This window comes from Aphis gossypii, chromosome 1 (assembly GCF_020184175.1).
Source record: "Aphis gossypii isolate Hap1 chromosome 1, ASM2018417v2, whole genome shotgun sequence".
NCBI classification, from domain to species: domain Eukaryota; kingdom Metazoa; phylum Arthropoda; class Insecta; order Hemiptera; family Aphididae; genus Aphis; species Aphis gossypii.
The window spans coordinates 74740075-74765500 of record NC_065530.1 but is presented as its reverse complement, the minus strand read 5'-3'; the positions used below and the strand labels follow the sequence as shown (position 1 = coordinate 74765500).

General features: G+C 25.9%; 1 protein-coding gene across 1 annotated transcript; it reads right to left on the bottom strand.

Annotated features, from left to right (window-relative positions):
- Positions 1-5925: 5925 nt before the first annotated feature.
- Positions 5926-24048, bottom strand: LOC114119722 (IDLSRF-like peptide). The gene is made up of 4 exons (XM_027981402.2): positions 23831-24048; positions 12447-12578; positions 10594-10746; positions 5926-7840 (listed from the first exon to the last, which is right to left on the bottom strand). Exons 1-4 carry the CDS (start codon positions 23955-23957, stop codon positions 7647-7649), a joined length of 606 nt encoding a protein of 201 aa, XP_027837203.1. The 5' UTR covers positions 23958-24048; the 3' UTR covers positions 5926-7646.
- Positions 24049-25426: the final 1378 nt, after the last annotated feature.

The window sequence follows — 25426 nt, the reverse complement described above, 5'->3', positions numbered from 1 at the left end:
TGACCATTTAGATCACTTTTATTTTAGAAAATAATTATATCTCAAACAAGGCTGATCATTAGAACTAAAAACCAAATTACATAAAGCATATTTGTTGTGAAGTAATATTCATTATTTATTTCAATTATTTTACTTTTATAGACTAAAAAGAATTAACCGTACCTATTGTTATTTTAATAGTTTAGCTATCAGCTCCAATTATAGCTGTCTGTCTAATATAAATATTTAAAAATATATAATATTTTTAGTATATTTTTTTTTATATTTTTATACTTTTAGTTATAGTGTTTGTAGATTTATAAATGTATTTTAGAGTACACATATTATTAATTATATAGTATACATTTATATATTAAGTATATTTTAAGAATTAGAAAAGTGTTGAATTTAAATAATAGTACCCGGAGGAAGGTATCATTTTTATGTAACGTAATGAGTAATGACTATTTATTTTTATTAATTGTATTCTATAAACACAAATATTTGCGATATATTATTCATTAACTAATTTATAATCGAAAATTTACAGCCTCACTTATTTCGTAAGATAATTAAATATGAATTTAAATTCAATACTAGTAAGCTGGAAATGGGCGAATGCCGTGCTACGACAAAACTAAAATTATTTTAACTAACTTCTTATTTAATGAATAATTCAATATTTATTTGTTTTACCAATATATTATAAATTATTTATATTGTCGTACGGGACGCATTTCATACGCGAAAAAGTACAGTTAACAATCTTAATAATATCTTTGTTATCAATTATTATTGTCGATCGACGTTTGCTCGTATTCGCTTACGATGTGGATTAGGCCTAATGGGGACACCACAATAAAAAAAACGCGCCTCGTGTAATACCTCATAAACGACACGAACGACGTAAATTGTATGTCGTTTAAGAATCAAAGGTGGTGAGGAAAATTACACAATACTATAATATTAGAATATTTCATTATAAAGTATTTATTAAATACCATTTAAATAGTTATTTATATTAAGAGATAAGAATTATTGACATTTTTTTATGTATAACAATACAATAGTTTTGAAAAAAATATATTCTTAATTTGTTATGATTAGTTAAAAACATAGTTTTTATGATTCAATATAATATCAGAAGAAAACAATCAAAGTTAACACACTATAAAGACTTTATAAAATAAATTACTTACAGACAGCAGTGACTTTGTTTTCTTCTTTTAATCGATTTAAAACAATTTATTGTTATAACATAAATAAAACAAAATGATTAAATAATTTTTCACATAATGGTAAAATTTTCAAACAGCTAGATCATAGTAAAAATAGAAACTACCAATATCTACCACACAAATGGACAGCTTGATATTTAAGAAAATGAAGTACCTCCTGATTATATCAATGAAACTTTAAACAATAATACTGGGGAAGAAAATAAATAAATTGTTCCTTTGGATAATAATACAAATGTAAATATGCATCCAAAAACCAATGTAAATGATTTATAATCTAAATACCATTCAAATACTGATGAAAAAATAAACCTATCTGTTCTGGAACTTTTCTCAACGTATGTTTGATCTTGTACTTCAATTCATTAAGGTTCCGTAGATTGTGTTGATAAAGTTTTGATTTTAAGTGACCCCACAAGAAAGGTCAGATCTTCAGATCTATCACATCTTGTCAGGCCAGAAAAGCGAGGGGCCCATGTTATGTTCCCATCAAATAGCGAAATGAGCCGTACAGTTTTTTTTTGTTTGCACGCTCTATAACTTATCGATAACCAAGAGTCAACAATCAACATACTTGTGTACACTACATATAGCGTACCTATACTTGTATTATTTATTACTCCCAAAATCTTATAGAGAAAAATGAAAACAAAAGACAAGCATTAACATACAAACTTTTTAATATAATTAATTAGTAATTCCATCATAATATTACTACCGTTACACAATTTAAAAATCAAAATTAACAAAACTCTGCAATTAATCCATTACTAGCTGATTATAACTTTGTAAGATGAAGTAATGCAGTAGGTAGTGTGTTTCTAATATATCTGGAATGTCCCAGACTTATCATTACCAATACGTAAAATGTTATAGTAATTTATTTTATACTATAAAACTTTCGTGATTCGAGTAATGAAGGTTTAATGTGGTTGTTGTGGTTAGTATTTAGCAGTAACAAAAGGTAAGTTTTGTTTTGTAAATGGTATCACTTTTTCTTTGATACATTAATGTAAAATACTGTTTTATTAAACCAAATCCATGTACCTTATAGTGGGTTTTGTAGTGCCTTGTAAGTAATAAACGTATAGCACTCAAGGTCGCCCGCAGAAATTTTTCTCGGGGGGGGGGGGCAGCGAAAAAACAATACACTTATCATAAATTCTGTTTTTTATTTTTTTTATATTTAAACAAATTATCCTAAAGAGCGGGGGGGCCGTGGCCCCTTCTGGCCCCCCCTGCGGGCGGCCTTGATAGCACTAATAACTATGTGTGGCTTATGAGAACTACAGCTAAGGTTAGAAATTAGCTAAATATCAATCGCCATATACTAATTTTTTTTTATGTTTATATTTTTTTAAATTTCATTTTCTAAATAACAGTACGTAAATATAAAATATTGCAACGTTGGTTTAATATGCAACTCCGTACTTCGTATAATTAAGGTAAAACATTGTTACTGATGGCGCAACCGAGTTTCACGTAGATGACTGACGCACGTCCGACGTTATTTCAGTTTGACTTGTTGCAAACCTCGATAGAAATTACTTGCTTAGAATTTCTTGTGAATTTTTTTATGATAATAAATAATAATAAAATTTTATCACGTGGCAATATTGACAAACAATATATAATATAATATAATATTGCTTTATAGTTTTGGTCAGCCGTGAAGTTGAGTACTGTGTACGTCACAGCGAATATCTATAGAAAGTGATTAGTCTAGCACTAATTAAGAAATACACATAAAGGAAGTATATCTTATTCCTTGTAGTCGATTAAAACAGTGGTTCTCAACCGCCGGTCCGCGATAAATACCGTACCGGCCGTATAATATAATAATATTATATCTTCAGTATAGTAGTTAAACGAACTAAAACCCAAAGTGGTCTGTAGTCCTACTTAAATCTAGATTTTAGATCTAGGTAGTCCACGAAACCAAAAAGGTTGAGAACCACTGGATTAAAATATTAAAATGTATATATTGTATTATTCAAAGAGTATTATTATTATGTAGTAGTATGGTAACTACAGTCGTAGACAATAGTAATAATAATAATAATAATAATAATAAAATTTTATCACGTGGCAATATTGACAAACAATGTATAATATAATATAATATTGCTTTATAGTTTTGGTCAGCCGTGAAGTTGAGTACTGTGTACGTCACAGCGAATATCTATAGAAAGTGATTAGTCTAGCACCAATTAAGAAATACACATAAAGGAAGTATATCTTATTCCTTGTAGTCGATTAAAACAGTGGTTCTCAACCGCCGGTCCGCGATAAATACGGTACCGGCCGTATAATATAATAATATTATATCTTCAGTATAGTAGTTAAACGAACTAAAACCCAAAGTGGTCTGTAGTCCTACTTAAATCTAGATTTTAGATCTAGGTAGTCCACGAAACCAAAAAGGTTGAGAACCACTGGATTAAAATATTAAAATGTATATATTGTATTATTCAAAGAGTATTATTATTATGTAGTAGTATGGTAACTACAGTCGTAGACAATAGTAATAATAATAATAATAATAATAATAATAATAATATTACTATGGCTAAATTTATATTTGACCATGGATATAATACATCGATACAATATCTTATATTCTTGTAATATAGGTGCGTTTTCTCGGAGGTTCCGAGAGCACATAGATTATCAAAAATTGTTTTAGCAATAATTTTCTGTCAAAATTGTTAACAAATGTTTTTAATGTTTACTATTATCAACGATTTGGTGTTTCGTTTTTCGTTTTTTACGCAGGATTGTAATTTTATTGAATTAGATTTATGTTTTCTGATGTGGCCGTATTGGGTTTAAATCCATCGCTTAATATAGTTGCTAATGTATAGTATATTGGTATAGTACGGCAATTACGGGCCGATTTTTTAATACTAAATTGATATAAAGACACCTAAATAAAATTCTGATTTAAATAAGTTACTTCTCTTTTTTTCAAAGAATACCACGACCTTAAGAACAAAATTAATACTATGTGCAAAACGTGATACTATATTTTTATGGGTATTTAAAACTAATGCAACAGTCTAGATGACTAGTCATATTATGTTACATTTATATTATTATTAGCTATAGGATATAATATTACATAGAATAGTCAAATATCTAAATTTTATTCAAGATTCAATTTTAATTTTCAACTGGAAAAGTATTCACTCAACTATTCTTATTAAGCAAAACTAAAATACAAAACTTTGATCAGAATATGAATAATGTGGTTTAGAAGTTTGATAACCAATAGCTACTGCACCTAACAAGCGATAATGTTGTATTAATTTAATTATGCAGATGTAGCTTATTTATGTATACGCTATTGTACTTGTAGGTACAACTGTCAATAAAAAATAATTGAGCTGATGGAATCTCCGAGTGTTAATTACTCAATGGTAAATATTTTATTTTAATCTACTTTTGATAACATTTAGCAAGTTTCTAACTCGAAGGTTTCCAACTTTTTTTACTCACGGTACCCGTAGTTATTTTCTGAAAATTCTGAGGCACCCTATACTCTATACTGAGTATATAAAAAATCTATTTCAAATAATTTCAGGGCACCTTCAATTTAAGTTTGTGACACCCTGGTTGAAAACCTCTGCTTTAACTTATCACCCGGGAAATTATTTATTATGGTGATGAAGATGATAACATATTTGTGTAGATTATAATATAGTAATAAGAAAATATTTGCACACATTAGAAAAAACCTAAGAATAAAAATATATAGACTTAAATATTCAACAGACTATGTTCATGATAAATATAAAAATTACTTTAGATTATTGGTCGTCACATAGAATATTATGTGTAACTTATTTTGTTCTGGAAAAATATAAAATAGACAAATAATAATAAAAAAGGTTAGGTTAGCATAGGTTGCAGTGTTCAACTTAAGAGGTTGGGTATTTCGAAAAGGTTTAATATGATATGTCCCTAGAAAGTAATACTTAAAGCTAAGCTGTATAGATTTAATTCTCATCTCCAATATCTAATTTATTGAACATGTAAATGTATAATAATATGTATTAGAGTCAACCAGAAGTGTTTATAGCATCATCATAATATATAAGGTCATAAATAAGTCGTTTTTTAATTGATACAAAATCAATGGTAAAAATTGGAATGTTTTTTTTAAAATTATTCTCGATTATTTTGTTAAGTAATTGTCATTTTTTACTTCTGATCCTCTAAAAAAGTACCAAATTGACCTAAATCTACTATAAATTACCTTCAAAACTCTTTAAATGTTTCTATAAAGGTGGCAAAAAAATATATCAAAACCCACAATACATTTATAACTTAATTTAGAATAAAAAATAATGGTAAATATAATTGTATTTTATTTTGTCATTTTCCTTGATATGAAGCCAAATAAAAATTAACATACCTACCTATAATATATATTGTCCACATATTTCGTTTCCATTTTATAGTAATGTTATTGTATGAGTTTTAATTATTGCCATAAAAAGAACAGTCTATAAACATATATATACCTACTCAACTTAAATCAATAGGTAACTAAATATTTATTATTCTATAATATATTTTTGTTTGAAAAATAACTTTTATAACCCTTTGTATAACATGTATACAAAACGCGCATTACCTGTAAAATAAAGGAATATAACTTAAAAATTTATAACATCAATATAAATTAAAAAATAATAACACAGTGTACATAATAATTTAATTTTTAATGGATTATATAATAATATAATAGATTCCTTATGCGGTAATTATATTTTATAAATACCGTTTTGTATCGGATATAAACAAAAGTTATAATATTTTATAGAATAAATAGTATAAATCGTATAGAAAAAAAGAAGAAGAAAAATAAATAATTATAACTTTTATTGAGTCGGTAAAAAATATATTGTATTCAAATGATATGTGTGTCGTGTCAGTTTAAGGTCGTTATCGTTGTTTTATATACTATGAAAATATATACTTTTTACCTCACTCAATAAATTATCCTATAATTATTACATTTAGATGGTGAATGTATCAAAGTTCATCACGAGTATAAATAATTCATAAACACTATGGTTTTTTTTTTTTTATTTTTTGGTGTTCTACTGAAAATGATGTGCCAAATGAGCATTACAAAAAGAAATTACAATAAAAAAAGTAGTGTTACAGACGATAAAAGTACCTATATAGGATATGGTGGTACAGTGGAATCGTTTACAGCGTGTTTCAGAGATTATATTCGTTTGTAAGTATGAAAGTCAATTGGTTTTTTTATCGCAAATATTCCATTAGTATAATCTTCAGACGAAAATCTAATCTTACGTCAAAAACATTCATATATTTATAGAAGATAAAATAGTAATTGCATGTTGTCGATAAAATATTATACTAAGTACTTGTCTATAATTCAAAATTATATTTGCAGTTTTTTTCTCTTCTTTGTGATGCTGAGCGAATTTCGCATCAAACACATAAATAATATTTTTCTTATGTCCATCTAAAATATACTCTTTTATTATATTATATAGCTGAAACACCCTGTGAATTATATACCGGTATTATTATAAGATATGAAACGGGAATATAAAAATGTAATTATTACTACTGCAATGTACCTTAAATAATGTAAGAATGAATATTAAAAATGTAATAATAATTAAATTTGAAAGTAAACACTGATATCTATAAGACAAACAATGTAAAAGTACAGGCGCTTTAAACGCTTTAAAATAATCGGCGTGTTGGTTATTACCAATACATCACGTATTTAAGTTGGACAGGTATAATAAATATGTTTTTATCCGTAATTGAATTTTGGAGTCTGGCCGTTAAACGTTATTAAGAAGTTAAGATTAAAATGTATTAATAATTATTATGAAAAAAGTTATACGATAGTAAATAAGCAAAACCGGGTATACAATTGCATTATTAAAAAAAAAAAAAAAACTAAACGTAACAAACATGTAAATGGCTCATCGGGCACGCGCTGTTAAGACAAATGATATATTCAACACATATTTATAATGATATATTTTTAATGTAATACATTTTGTATAACTAGATAATATTAATAGTAATAATAATAATAATAATAAACGTTTGATATTAAAAAGATATGTTTAAAGTTGTACATTATATGATATGTATAGTGTTAGCTTTATGTTTGATATGTATTGTGATTCAAAACCGAATGTATACGATTAAAATAGTATAGTATTATAGTTTGTTTTAATTGACTGAAAATAATTGAGGAAGTTATGCCTAGGATACGGAATTTTGGATGATGGGAGTGGACGAAATAATAATTGTTTTTTTTTTAATTTTGGATGGATATTCGTACCTATGTAGGTAATAATATAAATAGGAATAGAAAATTACAGAGGATATTATAATTGTATACAAATCCGATATTTTATTAGTAAATTAATCTAGAAAACCGGTGTTGACTAGCTTTTCGAGGAAAAACTTCACATCGCCTAGTTCAGAATCTTTGATACCCAGGCTCTTTAACATGCCGATGTCACCATTCTCAACGGCGATGAACACCGAACGCAAATGCTCCAAGTCAGATCTCATTAGATGGAGAGCGGCACCGAAGTCCTCGATTGTTTGTGATTCTATAAACATAACATACACATTATAATACATTCATCCATATTAAATTATACTTCATTATATAACTAATATGTTTTTATTTTAATTAAAAAAGAAAAAATAATAATAATAATTTGTTCAATCTATAACAAAATATATATTATAGTTAAATTATTGTACCAAAATGATATTATGTTTGCCTCTGAATATTTTAGGTTGTTACGATCAATCGAAAAAAAAAGGTTGTTAATAATCAAAATTTACGTCGCGATCGATTCTTTGGTCATACCTGATATATAGTATAATCCCTAGTATTACCCCTGAAGTCTTTGGATATAAAAGAGATTTTCGGCTGTCAAATGAACCTTACATTTTTTTGGACAAACGATTGAGAATAGATACATCAAATTTACAAAGAACTTACAACTTATACCGAAAAAAACTTGTACGCAATTGGTAAAGAATTTACGTGAAACGATTCCATAAAACTTATAATATTCACACGTTGAATTTTTTTAAACTGACAATTTAAGTGTAACGAATAATAAAACTATAGAAGTAATATAATACCTATATCATAAAAACAAGTTATGATACATTTATATACTATATTTATAAATAGATTGTGCTATTAAAATATTGAAATTCATAAGTAGTTTTAAATTATAATTTTATGAACAATAAGTCGTAATAAGTTTCCTATAGATGTCAATTCCTGGAATGTTAACCATCTTATTCTAAATATTTTAATAAATTTATATTAATAATTTGTCTTTTTATTTTTTTGGTTATTCTTTTTTCATCTTTTTCTACTGTGGTTCATCAACTCTAAAAACGCATATTCTACTTCTTCATGAATTAAAAATTTTAAACCATAAAAACGGCTTAGCTACTTTCCTAGGTCAACACATTTTTTATATACATAATACATTTTGAAATTGATTATCACTATTTATCTGGACTTGTACTAAATACCGTGTTTACATTTTTGATAAAAATGATTAAAAGACAGTGTTTTAAACAAAAATTTAAAATCTATTGATGTTGATGATCTCGGTAAATTTCTGAATACAATTAAACCAAATAGATCTAATCTTGTCAATTATTTTTGTTTATTTATTTTTTAACTTTATTAGTTCCAAATAAAACATCACAATTACAATAATTAACGAGATAAGATCTATAGAATAATCATCGCGGGTGTACTAAAACAATACAACGAGCAAATCAATTTTAGAACGCTAACTGTTTTGTGGAAAATTGAAGAAAAATAATATACTACAACATTTGAGGCAAAAGAAGATGTTTTCTAAAAATGTCAGACTAGAATACTATTTACCAAAGATTAATAAGTTTTAACATTTAGTTAGTGAAATAGTCACCTATATATTTGTATTGTTAAAATCTTGGTGTAAAAATTGGGATAGTTTGAACTGGGAAACAAAAATTTCATCCGTAAAACAATAATGAAAAAAACTTAATTTATCAAAAACAGTCAAAATAAATAGGTAAAAAAAGCATTATTGGTTATATTTTTTCACAATTGTGAGTTAACCAAAAACTACTAAGAAGTTCAAATCACGAGTTTAACTAGAATAAAGTTTTATATTATACATTATACAATATCATGTACCTGTACTTTGTATAAAGTACCTATCTAACCATATGTGTTCAATGTATCATAGATAGATGTGATTGCTATTTGTTGAGCTATTCTATTATTCAAAAACAGCGACCCGACAAATCGTTTTGATTTTTTTAGTATAGTCGATCATACCTTCATAAACTATTGTATTTTATATATTATTCAGTGCAATAGAGTGAGCAGTTTTACATTAGGTTTTATTATAGGCCAAAACTTTTTCAGGAAGTAAAAGTATTATTGATTGCATTTTGACTTATGGAGAATTGATCACAAGTGGAATAGATTATTCTATAAAAATTCCTCATGAATATTTCATCAAAATGTGAAATACTTTACTGGGAGTCGTGACCTTACAGGACGGGAAGCTCGGATCGATTCCAGACAGACGGTGCAAAAAAACTTTTTGTACAATTTGTAATTCAAAAATCAAAAAATACACCTGTAACAATTTTTCCAAAGCTTATTTATATGTATTATTATATTGAACTTTCAATGATTTTTCATTGTTTTAAATAAATATTAAAAACTAATAATAAGAATGTTATAGATTGCATAGTTACGTTAATATGAACAAAACCATACTAGTGACTGGTATCAAATATTATAGATAATAAAATTTTATTTATAATAGTTTAGATACGGTGATGCACACATTTGACATAAGAATTTGTGCTGGGAAATATTTTCCAGTTTCATTGTTAATTTAGGTACTAAATTAATTTAATTATATTTATTATTGTTTTAATTTAACTAGTTGAGTATTGACATTGCAAATAAAATAATTTTATAAGTTATACTAAAAATACTCGGTTAATGCTAATAAACATTAGAATTTAATAAAAAATATAAGTACGAAATTACTAAAACAAAACGTATTGATTGTCAGAGTTACAAAAATATTGAAGTATCATGCAATATCACATGAATTTTTAGGTAATAATTCTCAATATATAATATCAAATAAAATAAGCATACCTAGTACTTACATTTTAAAAATATTTCCTTGAACTTCATTATCATAAACTCATAAATATAAAATATAATATATATTTTTTCATAATTAAAAAATTTAAATCAACTAAATAGACACTTCATTGAGATAAATTGACTTTAGATTATATTATTACGTACCAGAAAGAGTGATTGCAACTTTTTCGACGCCTCCTAATGGTTCCAAAGCGTCCCTGGCTTTGCTGCCAAATAATTTTTCCAAGTAGTTTGGTCCATGACTAGCTAAAAGTGACTGTAAAAAACTTGCGGTTTCTTCAACTGGTGGTCGTTTAGCTGAAAATCGTATAAAATCATATTATCGTGATATCTAAATAATATAAAACAACTAAAAAGGTTAAAAGGTTTTTTAAATCATATTTAATTAACCAACTAAAATTTGTATTACTTTTTAATTTTATACTATGTTTAAATTTTTAAATTTAATCTTATGAAATCCTAATAACTATAATAATAATATTTATTAAATCAAATAAAAATAAAAAACACCCTAAGAGGGAAGAATACAGTTAATTAGTAAAAATAATATTATCATTAAATAAATATTTAAAAATAACAAAAGATTTTATTAAAGTTAAACTGATGTTGAATAACAATGATTTTTTTGTTTTTATCTAATCTAGTATAATAAAATAATGCTAGACGCTTGTAAGCTGTTAATTTATATTTTTAATTACCTATATAAATCGTCTATAGTCTATATTGTGTTAATGATTTTTGATTTAAATCCATAATTATATTTTTTATCATATAATTAGACTTATTGTAACTAAAACAATATTTGATCTAAGCTATTAACTCCATTATTAAACTGTGTTGTACCAATAATTGTTTACCAAGAGTATAAGTTGGAATCGCACAATTTTTTTTTTGGAATCTTCAATTATAAAAAAAATGAGCACTGAATTATGTAAATTTATATTTTTCACAAAACGTATATAATTAAATAAGTTTTAAAATAATATATATTATATTTAATTTAAAGCAATTTATTGAATGTCGTATAATAACAAAAAAAAAAATTATTCTAATCGCATGTTATTTTACAGAATGATATTTCAAATTATTCTGATATAGCTTGATCTTTTTATCAGTCATATTTTTACAGATATCAAAGATTTCTTAAATATTTATTAAGCTTCCATAATATTAACCAATTTGTATTGAAATTTCCTGTCGTAAGTATAATTACAAGCTAATAAATATTTTGAACCTTTATATCTTATGATATAAAGGTTTTCAATAATTAATTTATATTAAAAATATTTTTTCTCAAATAATTTAGATTTCAGAAGATAAAATGAAGTTTATTCAAAGTGAAATTTATAATTATTTATTAAGGTTACCTATTCATATAACATTATTAAGTAGCAAATTAAGCATAAATAATAACTGTTGTGTACCTACATAGTATGTAGTAGACGTTTCAGTAAATTAGTTGACATTGAGTACGATACACATGCATGTACTTAAATCATATAATTTATTGACCTCATTAAAGTAGAAAGTTTATTTTGCTTGAATTAATCAAAAATTAAAACCAGTTGTAAGTTAATTAGTTTATTAGAAAATATAACTCATAACAAAAATAGGTGTAAAATGGAATTAAAGTATATTTATATATCATAAACTATTTGGTCATGTTAATACTTGCAGCAATTACTAAGCATATTATAAGAGATAATATAATTAAGTAAATTACTATACATTAAAAGATTAAGAAACTTTGCAGTTATTGTTTATTATTTTGTGAAATACGTAAGTATATCGTATTAATCAGTTAATATTAATATTTCATCAAATATTATATAGTATATACGTACAAAAAAAAATAACTTAATATATTAAATGAAAAAAAAATGCATTTAATAAATAGAGGATCTATGATAAAATTCTTGTAATATGCTTCAAAAAAATTTTAATACATGAATTAATCTGTTTAAAATGTACGTTAAGCAAATATATAGCAGTTATACCTGCAGTGCAGAGTCTGGCATCTTCATCATAACCATCTGGACAATCAGGTGCTCCGTCACATAAATATTGAATGGAAATACAAGCGCCGTTTCCAGGACATTTGAATGGTTCATATGGGTGGCATGGTTCTCCTAAAATGAATTTGAACATTTGCTATTAATAAACATTTATATAATACTACGTGACTAAGGATTTGGAATTTATTTTCTAACTGTTTGAAATAATAAGTAGTACTTATGTCCTATGTATTTAATAAAAATCATCTTCTTATATTATAATGGTTTCTATCGGTTAGCTTTTATGAGTCCAATTTAATTTTCTTTATTCTTCTAAGAATAATATGATTATTTTTTGTGTCTTTTTACATATATATATATATATATACACACATCTAATTTTATTTCACCACTTGAGAAATTATGTTTATATGAAACACATTACACGTAGATATCAACATAAGTTTCGTATAAATGGTTTAATTTATTTTTTTAAGTAGATATTCGTACCATTAAAGTGGATAAAATATTCCACCTAATGTATTTGTTTTACAAAAATATATTTTTTTGACACTGGTTATAAATTTATTTATGTTCGGTATTTTTTTTTAGTCACTCGTGTATTCGGTATAAGTGAATAATACGTGTGGTGGGCATCTATTTCGAGTTTCACCACTGATATCTCTAAAGTAATAATTTAAGCTTCTCTAAGAGAACATTTTAAATTTAAAGCCTCATATCCGTCTCTCGCAGTAATTGGTTTTTTTGGATGCTTAGGATCCGATTTTCTATTACTAAGCAACAGTATACTAGTATTTACGTGTTGCACTTAAAGCAGTTAGTATTGTTTTAATATTAACTTGTCTAACAACATGTCAAGTAAAAATCAAAATTTTGCTTGAATTCGTATTTATAGATCACATAATTTTATAAACTAATGAACACTACAATGCTTGCATACGGTTATTTTAAGATTTTTACCTGTTAGTGATATAAAAACATAATTTTTTTAATTCCATCGCCGTACTCAATAATTGATTATTTTTGTGTCTAGTTTGTTGATTCGTTATGAATTAGGTAACACATATAGAAGTTGACACGCACCCTCGCTTAACATAAAATATTTGAGTAACCGAAATGTTTTTCGTTTGAAACCATATCAAATAATGCAATACTCGATAAGACAGCTAAAAAAAGCGACACGTTATTTGGAATTTATTCAAACCGGGCTTAATAATTTATAAAAATACATATTTTTCCATCTTGCTAGAGACTAGAATGTCTTTTAGCATTTGTCATTTTGCTGTTTGAGTTATAAATATTTTAGCGTGACTATACCGCTATCATATTAAATATTAACTATAAACCACGACTTGATGTGATATTATGATACATCCAAATTTTCTATAAATTATTAATTTGATATTTTATAAAATACTAGAGAGTAGAGACTGTTTGCTATAGGAAAAATAAAACGCCCTTCTTGTATTGCGACAGTTATGATAATCGCTATTCAAATTCTAAGGCGTAGGGATAAGTGTACTTATTATATAGTATCATATTCGTAATTTTGGTTTTGCGGTTATAACGTCCGTTGTGTTAGATGTATGATATTATGTTGTAATTCAATAACGGGTATTAACTAGAAACGAGGATTCAATGAAGGTGTTAGCGGCGGCTTTTGTACTATTAATTAATCGCCACAACTACGGAATTAAACTCGAGCGCCGTTGGCTTGAAGGGAAAAATAAACGGATACAGCGCAGACATAGGTACAGGTATATTATGAACACGGCTAATACTGGTTTACCATATTCCTCAATCCTTGTTATAAATAATTAACAGTTGTTGAGATTCTAGACTGATCTCGCAAACCACTTTATAGATAGATAGGTATACCTAATTAATTTAATCGATTAATTAATTAATCATTGTACATTTGTACAATATAAATTTAATATTTTCGTACACAATATACACTAGGTTTATCCGGTTATACTAAAATATCAACTCTGCATTTAACATAAAAATAGTTAATAGCCTGGAAGAATTGATGAAAAACATTTTAAATTCTGAAAAAAAGTTATACAATGATACATTAGTTTTCTGTTGGCATTTTTTTTTCCCGCAACCGCATCTAAATCTTGTAATCAGTTCTAACAAAATAGACAATAAAATAACGCTTTTTAGCAACCTAAATCACCTTTTTGTACGATCAAGAATTACTTTTAATTTTTTTTATTAAATTTAGAATATTTTTATAAATGTTCAAGCTTATACGTGTATTACAGAAAACTCCTTGACTATTCCAAATTTACAAACTAAGTAAGTGATTCAAATTGCTCTTATTAATTTATGAAATGTGAATAATACTTTTAAATTACTGCGATTGACCAAATTATCTGATTGAACTATTTTAATTATTTAAGTTGTTATTTCATATTTAATGATCTTTTAATCAATAAATTGTCCGAACGTTTTAAACACAGTTTGTTCATAATTTTATAAAATATTTATTTTTGTACAAATAAATCAATACAAACAATTCCGAAAGTTCGAATAATATAGAATTTAGGTAGCTGAAAGTTTGAATCAAGATCAATGATATTTTTTTTTACGAAGCAACAATTTATTGTCCGTTAAAATAAAAATAAAAACACATACTATTTATGATCAAATAAGATATTTTATATTTATTTTTTATTTATTCTTCTATATTATAGTACCTATATATAATATATATATATACATTTTGTACATAACTATATTAACGTATAATTAAAACAATGAAAACATTATTAGTTCATTATTAAGTTTCTGTAAATCGTGTTATTTATATACCTAGTGTACTGTTATCCCTATAAACTTATTAAATAAACAATATACATACATATTTATTTATTACTTTTATACCAATACTTTAATACCGTAGCTTTAAAAGCTATAATATAAAGTATGGAGCGAGAAGCGCCCATCTTACTAGCATAATAAAGATTAAAGTCCTTTGGTACTGCTGTATTTAATCTTGTTAACAAATACTCAGTAATATCAAATGTAAATATATAAATATTATTAAAAATATGGCCTGTTACTAAACCCGAAATAAAATTGTTCATTAAACAGAAAATATTACCTATGTTTTGAAAAATATGTTCACATTCCTAAATATGTTAGTTGTCATTAATTTCCATTATGTTGTACTTATTTTTGTATTTATAATATACATATCATTTATATACAAATAAATAATATTTTAATTTAATGTATAAATTGTACAACTTTTTTTAAATTTAATCAAAAACTTGAGTGCAAAATCATAAGTACATAGTGTGTAAACTTGTATTATTATATTTGTATAACATAGTTATATTAAAGAAATAATTAAAAATTCAATATGAATGTGAATACATTGTATTTCTTGAAAGCCGTATCTGAAACTGTATTCCAATAAAATAATTCATTATTCAATATTATAGAGGTTTTCAAAAAAGCTTTTTGACGGGCCATTTGAATAAAAATGTATAAAATAGTTTAATAATTGGTTTTTGTTAAAATGCTTAAACTTAAATAAAGAGCTTTGCGATATCTCTATAGTATAATTTGCGTAATAATTAACAGTACTTACTCAAAAAATATTTTACCAAAAGTTCTTAAACATTTTAATATTTTTATAACTGAAATAGGTATGTTTACGTCAACCGTGGTATACCCTAAGGTATAATAAAACGTATGATTTAGATATTTTAAACATTAATTAGTTATTTAATATCAATTATAATTTATACAACATTATTAAATAATATATAAAATAATGTATATTTATTTGTTTATTTATTAGACACTTATTGATATTTATGTATTACTACAATATTTACGAATTTAAACTAATATTCAACGACCAGATGTTTATACTAATGCCCTACTTTTTTAATTACATAATATATTTTAATATTAAGTTAATAAAAATAAAAATTACTATAAAACTATTTTATTGTGAATGTATTATTATCTTAACTTTTAGAAAACATCATATTATGAATTATAATATATAACTTCTGAAAGTTATACTCAAATGGAAATTACAACATAATACTCAAAACACAGTTTATTGCCAAACTTTTACCATAATAATGTGTCATGTCATTGTACAAATACATTTTACTTAAATTTTTAAATGTATTTTTTATTTTTAAAGATATTAAAAAAAAAAATAATTTTAAGTGAACTGTATTTGACAAATAATTTTGATTAAACAATATTCAGTCCATCACGATAGTATATCATATAAAGTGTTAATAGTACTTTTCACTTTTGACCTTTTCCGCGCTGCCTAAATAGTGTTGTCAAATAAAAAAAACTTTTGTTATTGAAATCAATATATTATACGTCACCATATTTTGCTATAGTATAATAAATACGTATTTTATTTTGTAATTTCTGAGTTGACAATAGTGACGTGCCAATTATAGTAAGATTATTATAAGCTACCCAAAATATAGCTAAAAAATGTATTCATTGAAGATTATGTTTAATAGAAATTCATACTTTCCAGAAGTTTAAAGAAACAAAACTAATTTCGAAAATAGTTAGAAACAAAAATGAATTTTTTTGATACATATAATAGAACACTACCATAAATCAAAATAGATGAATTAAACGAACTTTTGTTGACCTGAGTTTAAAAATAAATCTAAAATAACAGTTTTAAATTAATCTAATTCTTAAATTATATTTTTATTAGCTGAAATATAATAAAATAATACCATTGTTCTAAAGCTTTAGCTTAGCAGTAGAAATTGTTTAATATTATCAAATAAGTAATAACCGACGTGAGTGTTAATTGAAAATTACACATTCAATAAAACCTCAAATAAAAATGATTGCATTATATTATGTAAAATTTAATAGAAATACAATTTGTAGAGTGTGAACTATTTTTCACCATAAATATTTATATTTTGATCTGTACATTCAATTATATAATGAATATAACAAATAAATATGTTTTTACATTTTCTATTTTCCAACGTTGAAGTGAATAATAAGTAACCGTAGAAATAAGATACACACTGGAACTGTTTGAATTCTATTTTTATTTTATTAAATCCAATTTAAGTTTGTTTTTGTTGAAAAAGAGTTACGCGGATGTCATAGGTGGTTGTTTTTTTGACATCGGTGTCAAATTCCCATCACACAGTTGGTTATAATAATAATAATAATAATAATAAAAAAATAACAAATAAAAAATATATTTGCAATATTGCGATCGTGTACACGTACAAGCTATGACGCACGCATATGTCATATTTTCTTTTAATCTAAAACGTGAAATCATCTCAAGAATATAAATTCCCAGTTGGCATCACGATGACAATATTTTTTTCGAGTGTCTATACATGTATTGACGCGAAACGGTATAATAAACAGAGTGCGGTGAGTATACACAATAATAATAATAATAATAATAATAATATAATAATAATAATAATAATGAAAATATTATGTATAAATATTATATTTTATTTGTTTTATTTATATGAAACGTATTTATCTACCTAAACAATTATTATGTGTTCAAAAGTCCGGAGACATTCACGTTTGGCGCACTCGGGCGCTTCTCGATTCCCGCCTATGCGTTTTTGTGTCCCGCGGCAATAGTTTTCAACGGAAGACAGCCATAGCTAATATCACTGCTCCACGTGTTCAGCCGAAAAACCGTTTTCCATTTTATGCTTATATATAATATTATTATGGTATAATAAAGTAGTAGTTGTTGTAGTGTCTTTACTCCGCCGCCGGCCGTACGCAAAATATACTACCGAACAATGCAACCACCATCGGAGCGTATAATATTTTATACATCTATAGAGAGAGAGAGAGAGAGAGAGAGAGAGAGAGATACGCTTTTATTTGCGCCACATGTTACGTGTATAAGAGACCCACAACATTATGATAATTCGACTATATTATTATGGCGACAGATAAGACTATAATATTGCCAGTGTGCATACATTATTTACGTTGTAATTCCAAAACGGTCCGTTACATATATAAAATATATTTATCTATACATATATGTAATATACGAATGAATTGAGCGCACGTGCGTACGTGTGTGCGAGTAAAAGAAAGACAAAGAGAAAAAGAAAAATTGAAGGAAAGAAACTAACTAAATCATCTATAGTTGTTTGCCACCGTTGCCGACTGCAAGTAGAACAAGACAGGGTTGTTTATATCATTAGTAAATTAATGCAATCATCTTTGTGTCTGCATGCCTACCGGCTGTACCGTAATCAGAATACATATACGAATTATATACAATACGTGCAAATTGAATTTTGCTGGACGGTATAAAGTTGGCATTTTAAAATATATGAATATTTTTTTTTTTTTTACCAAAGGATCAGTGTTTGTAATTAATATTAAAATCAGCACTCGTGTGTAATACAATTACTATATAGGTACGAGTTAACAGCTGCAAGTTTAATAAAAATGGATAAATAAATTTAAAAAAAAAAGTTAATATAATGTATACGATCTGGCAAGCATGCGCTAATCCCCATTTTAATCCTTTCATAATACATTTATTCAAATTCTGATTTTAGTAATTTTTTTATATATACTTAATAGTACTATATTTTTTAAAAAAACACATTTTTTGACACCATTTAATTTATATAAGGCGCTTGACAAGCCAACAAAAATTCAATTTATTTTCACTTAAATAGAACTATCGTTTTCTATTTTAAATTGTTAAGTTAAGGATTTTTTACTAGTAGCTATATGCTTTTAGTAGAATCGACTTTATATTAAGAAATCATAATCACAGACTTAAAAATTATTGTGGACATCTTCATCTCTTCATTATATGTCATGTGATAACATTTTATTTTAATATTACTATTATATGTTTAAAATTATTAATTTTTTTTTTAAATATTTATCATATAAATCACTTAAAAAATATGAATTAATTAATTATTTCTATTTAAAACTTATTATAGAAGAATATATTTTGTAAAGAAAACTCTTAATAGTATTTCATAGTTATTATTTTTGAATGAAATGATCATAATATTTTTAATTTCTAAGTAAAAATAGTATTAAGAAATAATTTTTGTGCTGAGAGAAAAAATGTTTTTATTAAAATCAAACAAAGAACATAAAATCCTTTAGATCTTACGAGAGCACCTAAAGGTTTTTTTATAAATACCTACTATTTATAGCAAATAAACAATTATTATTCATAAAAGATCATTTTCACTAGTTATGAAATGTATACTGAAGTAAAAAGTTTAATTTTACGTGTTAAAATAATGAAATTTTAATGAATTCTAAAGGTTAGATTAGTAAGTAATAATATTCAAAGTATTAATTATTAAGTAATTTTTTTTTTTTTATATATATAATACATATTTTATAGGATCCTTTAATATTTTTAACTAAACATGTATAATTTTGTACAGTAAATTATTTTATTTATATCAGCATAATAAAGTACAATAAACATGAATTTAAATAGAGTCCATTGGTTATATGTTATATATTATATCTGTGTTTTAAATAAAACATAGCATTAAAATTAATATTATAGTAGATAAAGGAAATAAATAATATTTTTATATTATATGTATAAAGTTTATTTACCGACACTGACATAATTATTACTTTTAATAATAAATAAGCTATGGTTAAAACTATCTAATAAATTTAACAAGTGCATTGATACGAAATCATAGGTTTCTTGTGTAAAGTTATAATGAAAAACTTTTTGTCATATGTTTTATTAGTGCATATTGTAAATTATTCAGGTTAATTTAGTTTACTAGTTTCAAACTTTTTGAATTTGTTGGTTTTTGTAGGTTAATAACTCTACTATAACTTTTAAATGTCTAAACAGTACTAACAAAAATATATATTAGTAATTATATAGATAATTGTATTTGTCTTTCCAACATTTTTCACTTATATACTTTCTAACATATTGATTCCAATTTATAACCTAATTACACATAAACTTAGTCTAGCTGTTTTTTGACAATTATAAAACCTCAACGTTTAAATTAAAATTAGCTGAGGAGTGTTAAAAATGATTTCAGAAATCTAAACTATAAACTATGAATAAATCATAAGGTAAAATTATTATTATTATTTTTGTTTTATTATATTTTAATTTACTGCATTATAAAATATCAAAACTATTTAATGAGATATTGTATTTTACTATTAGATAGACTATATGTACATATGGTATGTACAGCTAATAAACCTACTTGAAAGTATTAATTATTATTTTAGCATGAAAAAAATTGTGTGGAAAACGTCATTGGCATGTATTGTCGAGCACACTTACTGAAAACTGAGTGGTACTTGTATAATAATGAACAAGGAAAAACATCGTTTTACTACAAACAACGGTTTACTGACAAGTTAATGTTAAAATAAATGTAATATTTTTTAATAAATCTTTACAAAACCTTAATGTTATTTGACCATACTTTTAAATTGTATTTTATTTTACAGTAACAAGAAAAAAACGTGTAATAAAAACTATAAGCAGATTATCATATAAAAAAAAAATTCTATTACAACCAAGGGAAAGTTTTCTCTTAGTTGTACTTTACAAATAATGCAATCATAAACATTATTATCATCATTGAATAATGCCAATTGATTAGATTAGACCGGTGTTTTACAAATCTTTTTTTTATATTCTAACACACCATTCTTCTTCAGACCCTTCTTCTAGGAATACCAACAAATAATAATTCTAGTCGTATTGTTTCACAATTATAATTTTTAATATAATTATATAATATGTTAATGATCCATCAAAAACAAAAAAAAATATTTCATAAGTCAAAATTGAGTTGCGATACATAGGTTGAGAAACACTTGTTTATTCAGCTAATATTATTATGGTATATAGTTAAATTAGGTCTATATAAAATAAAAGTGACTACAAATTTGTTTAGAAGTTCTTTCGGGTTTTGGTTAGTTAATAATATATCTTGAATGTTAATTAAAATTTATTCAACCTATAGTTTCATTATAAAAGTGTTACATTAAAAATTGTATTTTTAAACTATTATTGGTATTGTCAACAAATATTTTAGCGAAGCTAAATTAAAAAAATACTGATGTGTGATAGAAAATTAAAGTCGATTAATCGATTGTATGTGAATTCCCACGGGTCATATAACAAGTATATTAACCACACCTACTTTTACGTGTAATTTATATACTATTCAGTATAACTTTTTTAAATTAACTAAGAAAGTTGTATGAATATTTAAACAAATAAAAACGTGAGATTGTGATATTCTAAATGAAGTAATAAGATTTAACAGAAAATTGTGATACTCTCTGTAAAACAATGTTAGGTTTGTTCTAATCTAAAAAGTTTCGTAAAACTACAATAATTATTTATATTTCTTAATTATTATTTGATATTAGTATCTCTATAATGAACTCATAAATAATGAGAATTAAATTTGATAGGTCAAGTGAAAACCACATATTGTTTTTGTACACAACTAAATAAAACATCATATGACTATGCGTATCTATTTGCAATTTTATATTATTGGAGTTACCCATTAGTTTTTGTTATATTTGTTAAACTGAATGGTAATAATACTATATGTATTAAATGTGTGAACTTGCATACAATAACATTAGAAACTTTTATATGTTTTACATTAGACTCTTTTTTCACATGCCATAACTTAATTCTTAAGGACTATTCAATACCTAAGTAAATACATTTATTTTTTATGCAAAATATTAAATTCATCAGTATATTGTATTATATAATTCATGGTCGGTGCGTGTCCTTAAACTAAAAACCAACCATTAGTTTATTATTAATCTTATCTGTCAACAGAATGTATATAACGTACACGAATATGAGTAATACGATTACAATCATTGTTGTTTGTAATCCTACACACCGGTGTAGTAAAATTGCATATTCAACACGCCGTCAATGGTATTATTGTTAAATTTGAATACAGAAGTAATTTCCTTAACAGTTATACTATAATATTCAAGAACGTTAAATCGTGATGTTTTTACCAAGCATCTTATTTACTGAATCATGAATATACATAAATATTTTATTATTAAATTAAAAATAATTAGAAAAAGGGAAACGTTTTATCAAAACTATTGACACTAATTATCATTAAAGTCACTCACAACCACCTAAATAAAGTTGTATTAATTCAGAATTAGCATGTTATATAAAATTTATAAGATTAAAAATGAATTTGTATATACAAAGTGATTTAAGAAATAATATTTTTAAATAAATAAATTTATATACATATTATTTACGTATAAATATTTAAACTATACTATAATAACAATAATTTTATTTTAAATTAATTATTATTTATATTTAAACAAAAAAATATGACTGATCTAATGATAATATATTATTTTTTTGTAGTTTTTTATATTAATTTTAAAATAGCATTAATAATAATTATTTATTTATTGACGGCGATGTCTTGAGTCATCCATACAGAGCTGTAAGGATATTTATAATTTTACTAGTATTCCATAAAAAAAACCAAGCAATACAACACACAATTAATCGCTTACAATGACACATTTTTTAAAATTTAATCAGAATATACCCATGTAACCTATAATAAGTTATATATCTATTATTTTATAAAAAAAAATGAAAAATATAATAAAATCAAGCTATCTAGACAATTTAATGTAAATTAGTTATAGATAAAAAAATAATTTAAAACTAATTTGGAAACCCTGGCGTTCTAAACTTTTTTTAATTAAACTACAATGACATAAAGTATTTAAAAAATATTTTTTGAGAAATTAGAATACCTAATACATAATATATCTAACATTTTAAAATTACAACATATAATGATATAACTACATTTTAAAATTAAAACCTAAATAAATATAGAATATTGCACGATTCTATACAGTATCATAAACAGTATACTTTCGTAATATATTTTGGATTTAGGTTAAAGTATCATATTTAATGGTGAATTGAATACCCATTATATTTTATTACCTATACAATGTATACATATTCGCATACCTTTTGGTTTGTTGTGTTTACGATAGTATAACAGTATTATATACAACGGAACGATGAGTTGCGTGGCCGATCGTTGGATTAAATGACTACGATAATGTTATATTACTTAAAATTATGTGATATCCTTAAGGTCGACAAAATGTTATTTGACTGGGTCGGAGACTATAACGGAAACAGAATAACGGATATACATATTATACAGACGCGTGATAGAATCCCCCGGGGACGTATACACACACTTATATTTGTTGTATCAGCCGTATAATTTTAGTGTTATAGTACAAAGAAGAAAATCGTAACGTACCTATGTTCCTTTTCGCGTGTATGTGCCCATAGAGTTTGTTGAGATCGAGCGCGGAAACGATAAGGCCGCCACCACAGCAGCACAAGATCATCGCGGCGGTCAGGATGAGTTGCTGGTGCCTCGCCATGATATCGTCTGTCGGCTCGGACGGTGTGACACTGAGTGTGTATGCTTGCGTGTGAGCGTCGTGTCGGTCGCGAGTTTCCCGTGACGGCGACGGCCAACACCCAAGCAATGATAGGGCGCCGGCGCCGGGCACCGCAAACAGTCGACGTATATTTAGTCGTCACCGCCTCCTGTTCCTGCTCCTCCTCGTCCCATTCCTCTACGTCCTGATCCTACTCCTCGTCGCACTACTACTACTTCTACTCGTCCCGCTCCTTCCGACGTCCTTCTCTTCCCCTACCCGTTCACCGACTTTTCCCCTATCCATTCCTGTACACTACTGCGTATCTAGCCACTACTGCCGTTACCGCCCGTCATAGCTTTTTGTGTGTTGTAGTCCATACGGTAACAGGTAGGCAGCGCCGTTATAGTTGTTGCACAGCTATATAGCCCGAGCAGCTCCACACCGGAGGGGTTTTGGAGTCAACAGCGGCACAGTCAGACCCACGAAAGTGGTTGGATGGCGGTGGTGCGGTGGGTAGGAGGGCCGGTATGATCGAGGTGGACGATGAGGGAGAGGGTGAGAGTTTGCGAGTAGTATGCGGATTATCGGACATTTTCCCTGTCCACCACCCGCTGTAATGTAATGAAGAAACGCCGCTACCGTGTCGGTTAACCTACGCGTTTGGCTATGAAATGGAAAATAAAATAAATTTATCTTCGCGTTCACCACGGCATATTTGATATTTTTATCGGTTTACCGAGGTTTTATTTATTATAAATCATATTCTCTCACATATCACCTAAGTTATATTAATTTCATGTTATATAAACGCATGTTATATGCGCATGTGTACACACGATATTGTGTACTACAATACATACAAATATACTCGCATATCTGTACATATATGTGAGGAAGTACTATCGCCAATATACAACGAAAATCTACATGATAAAATTGTTTGTTTTTACTGTCGAATTTTAAATGACTCGCATATGTTATACAAACCATAGGTAAATATAAATAAATTACATCAGATTTATGATAATTTTCCTTAATGCGTTTGTTATTGTAGTTGGAGCACAAAACGCAATATCATTATATAATTCACATGTTATTGATAATATTATTGTCAAAGCGATTTACGTCTTGAAAGACGACGTTAAAATAATAACAACGGCAATATAAATGCGACCAACTGTTGGAGGCACAAGGTTTCACCACTGCGCCACCTTTACTACTCCTACCACTACCACCTAAGTGTGTATTATTATAATATAGTATTATTTTGTGAAATGTTAACTTATCTAGACATGAAATAAATAAAATCGCATGTGAGTGTTTCAAAACACAAAAAAAAAGAAATCGGAAAAGTCAATAATACACTATATAAATATTAAACATTATGAGTACCTATTTTTATTTAATCACTAATGCATTCATTATTTTATAATGGTTGCTAAAAATTTATAAAAATTAATTTATTC

What these genes read in the sequence shown, in the direction of transcription:
- LOC114119722 (XM_027981402.2), bottom strand. Translation starts at nt 23,957, where the DNA reads ATGGCGAGGCACCAGCAACTCATCCTGACCGCCGCGATGATCTTGTGC. An exon ending in TGCCAGACTCTGCACTGCAG is followed by an intron (nt 10,747 to 12,446) that starts GTATAACTGCTA and finishes TACGATTTTCAG; the next exon opens with CTAAACGACCACCAGTTGAA. An exon ending in AGTTGCAATCACTCTTTCTG is followed by an intron (nt 7,841 to 10,593) that starts GTACGTAATAAT and finishes TTATGTTTATAG; the next exon opens with AATCACAAACAATCGAGGAC.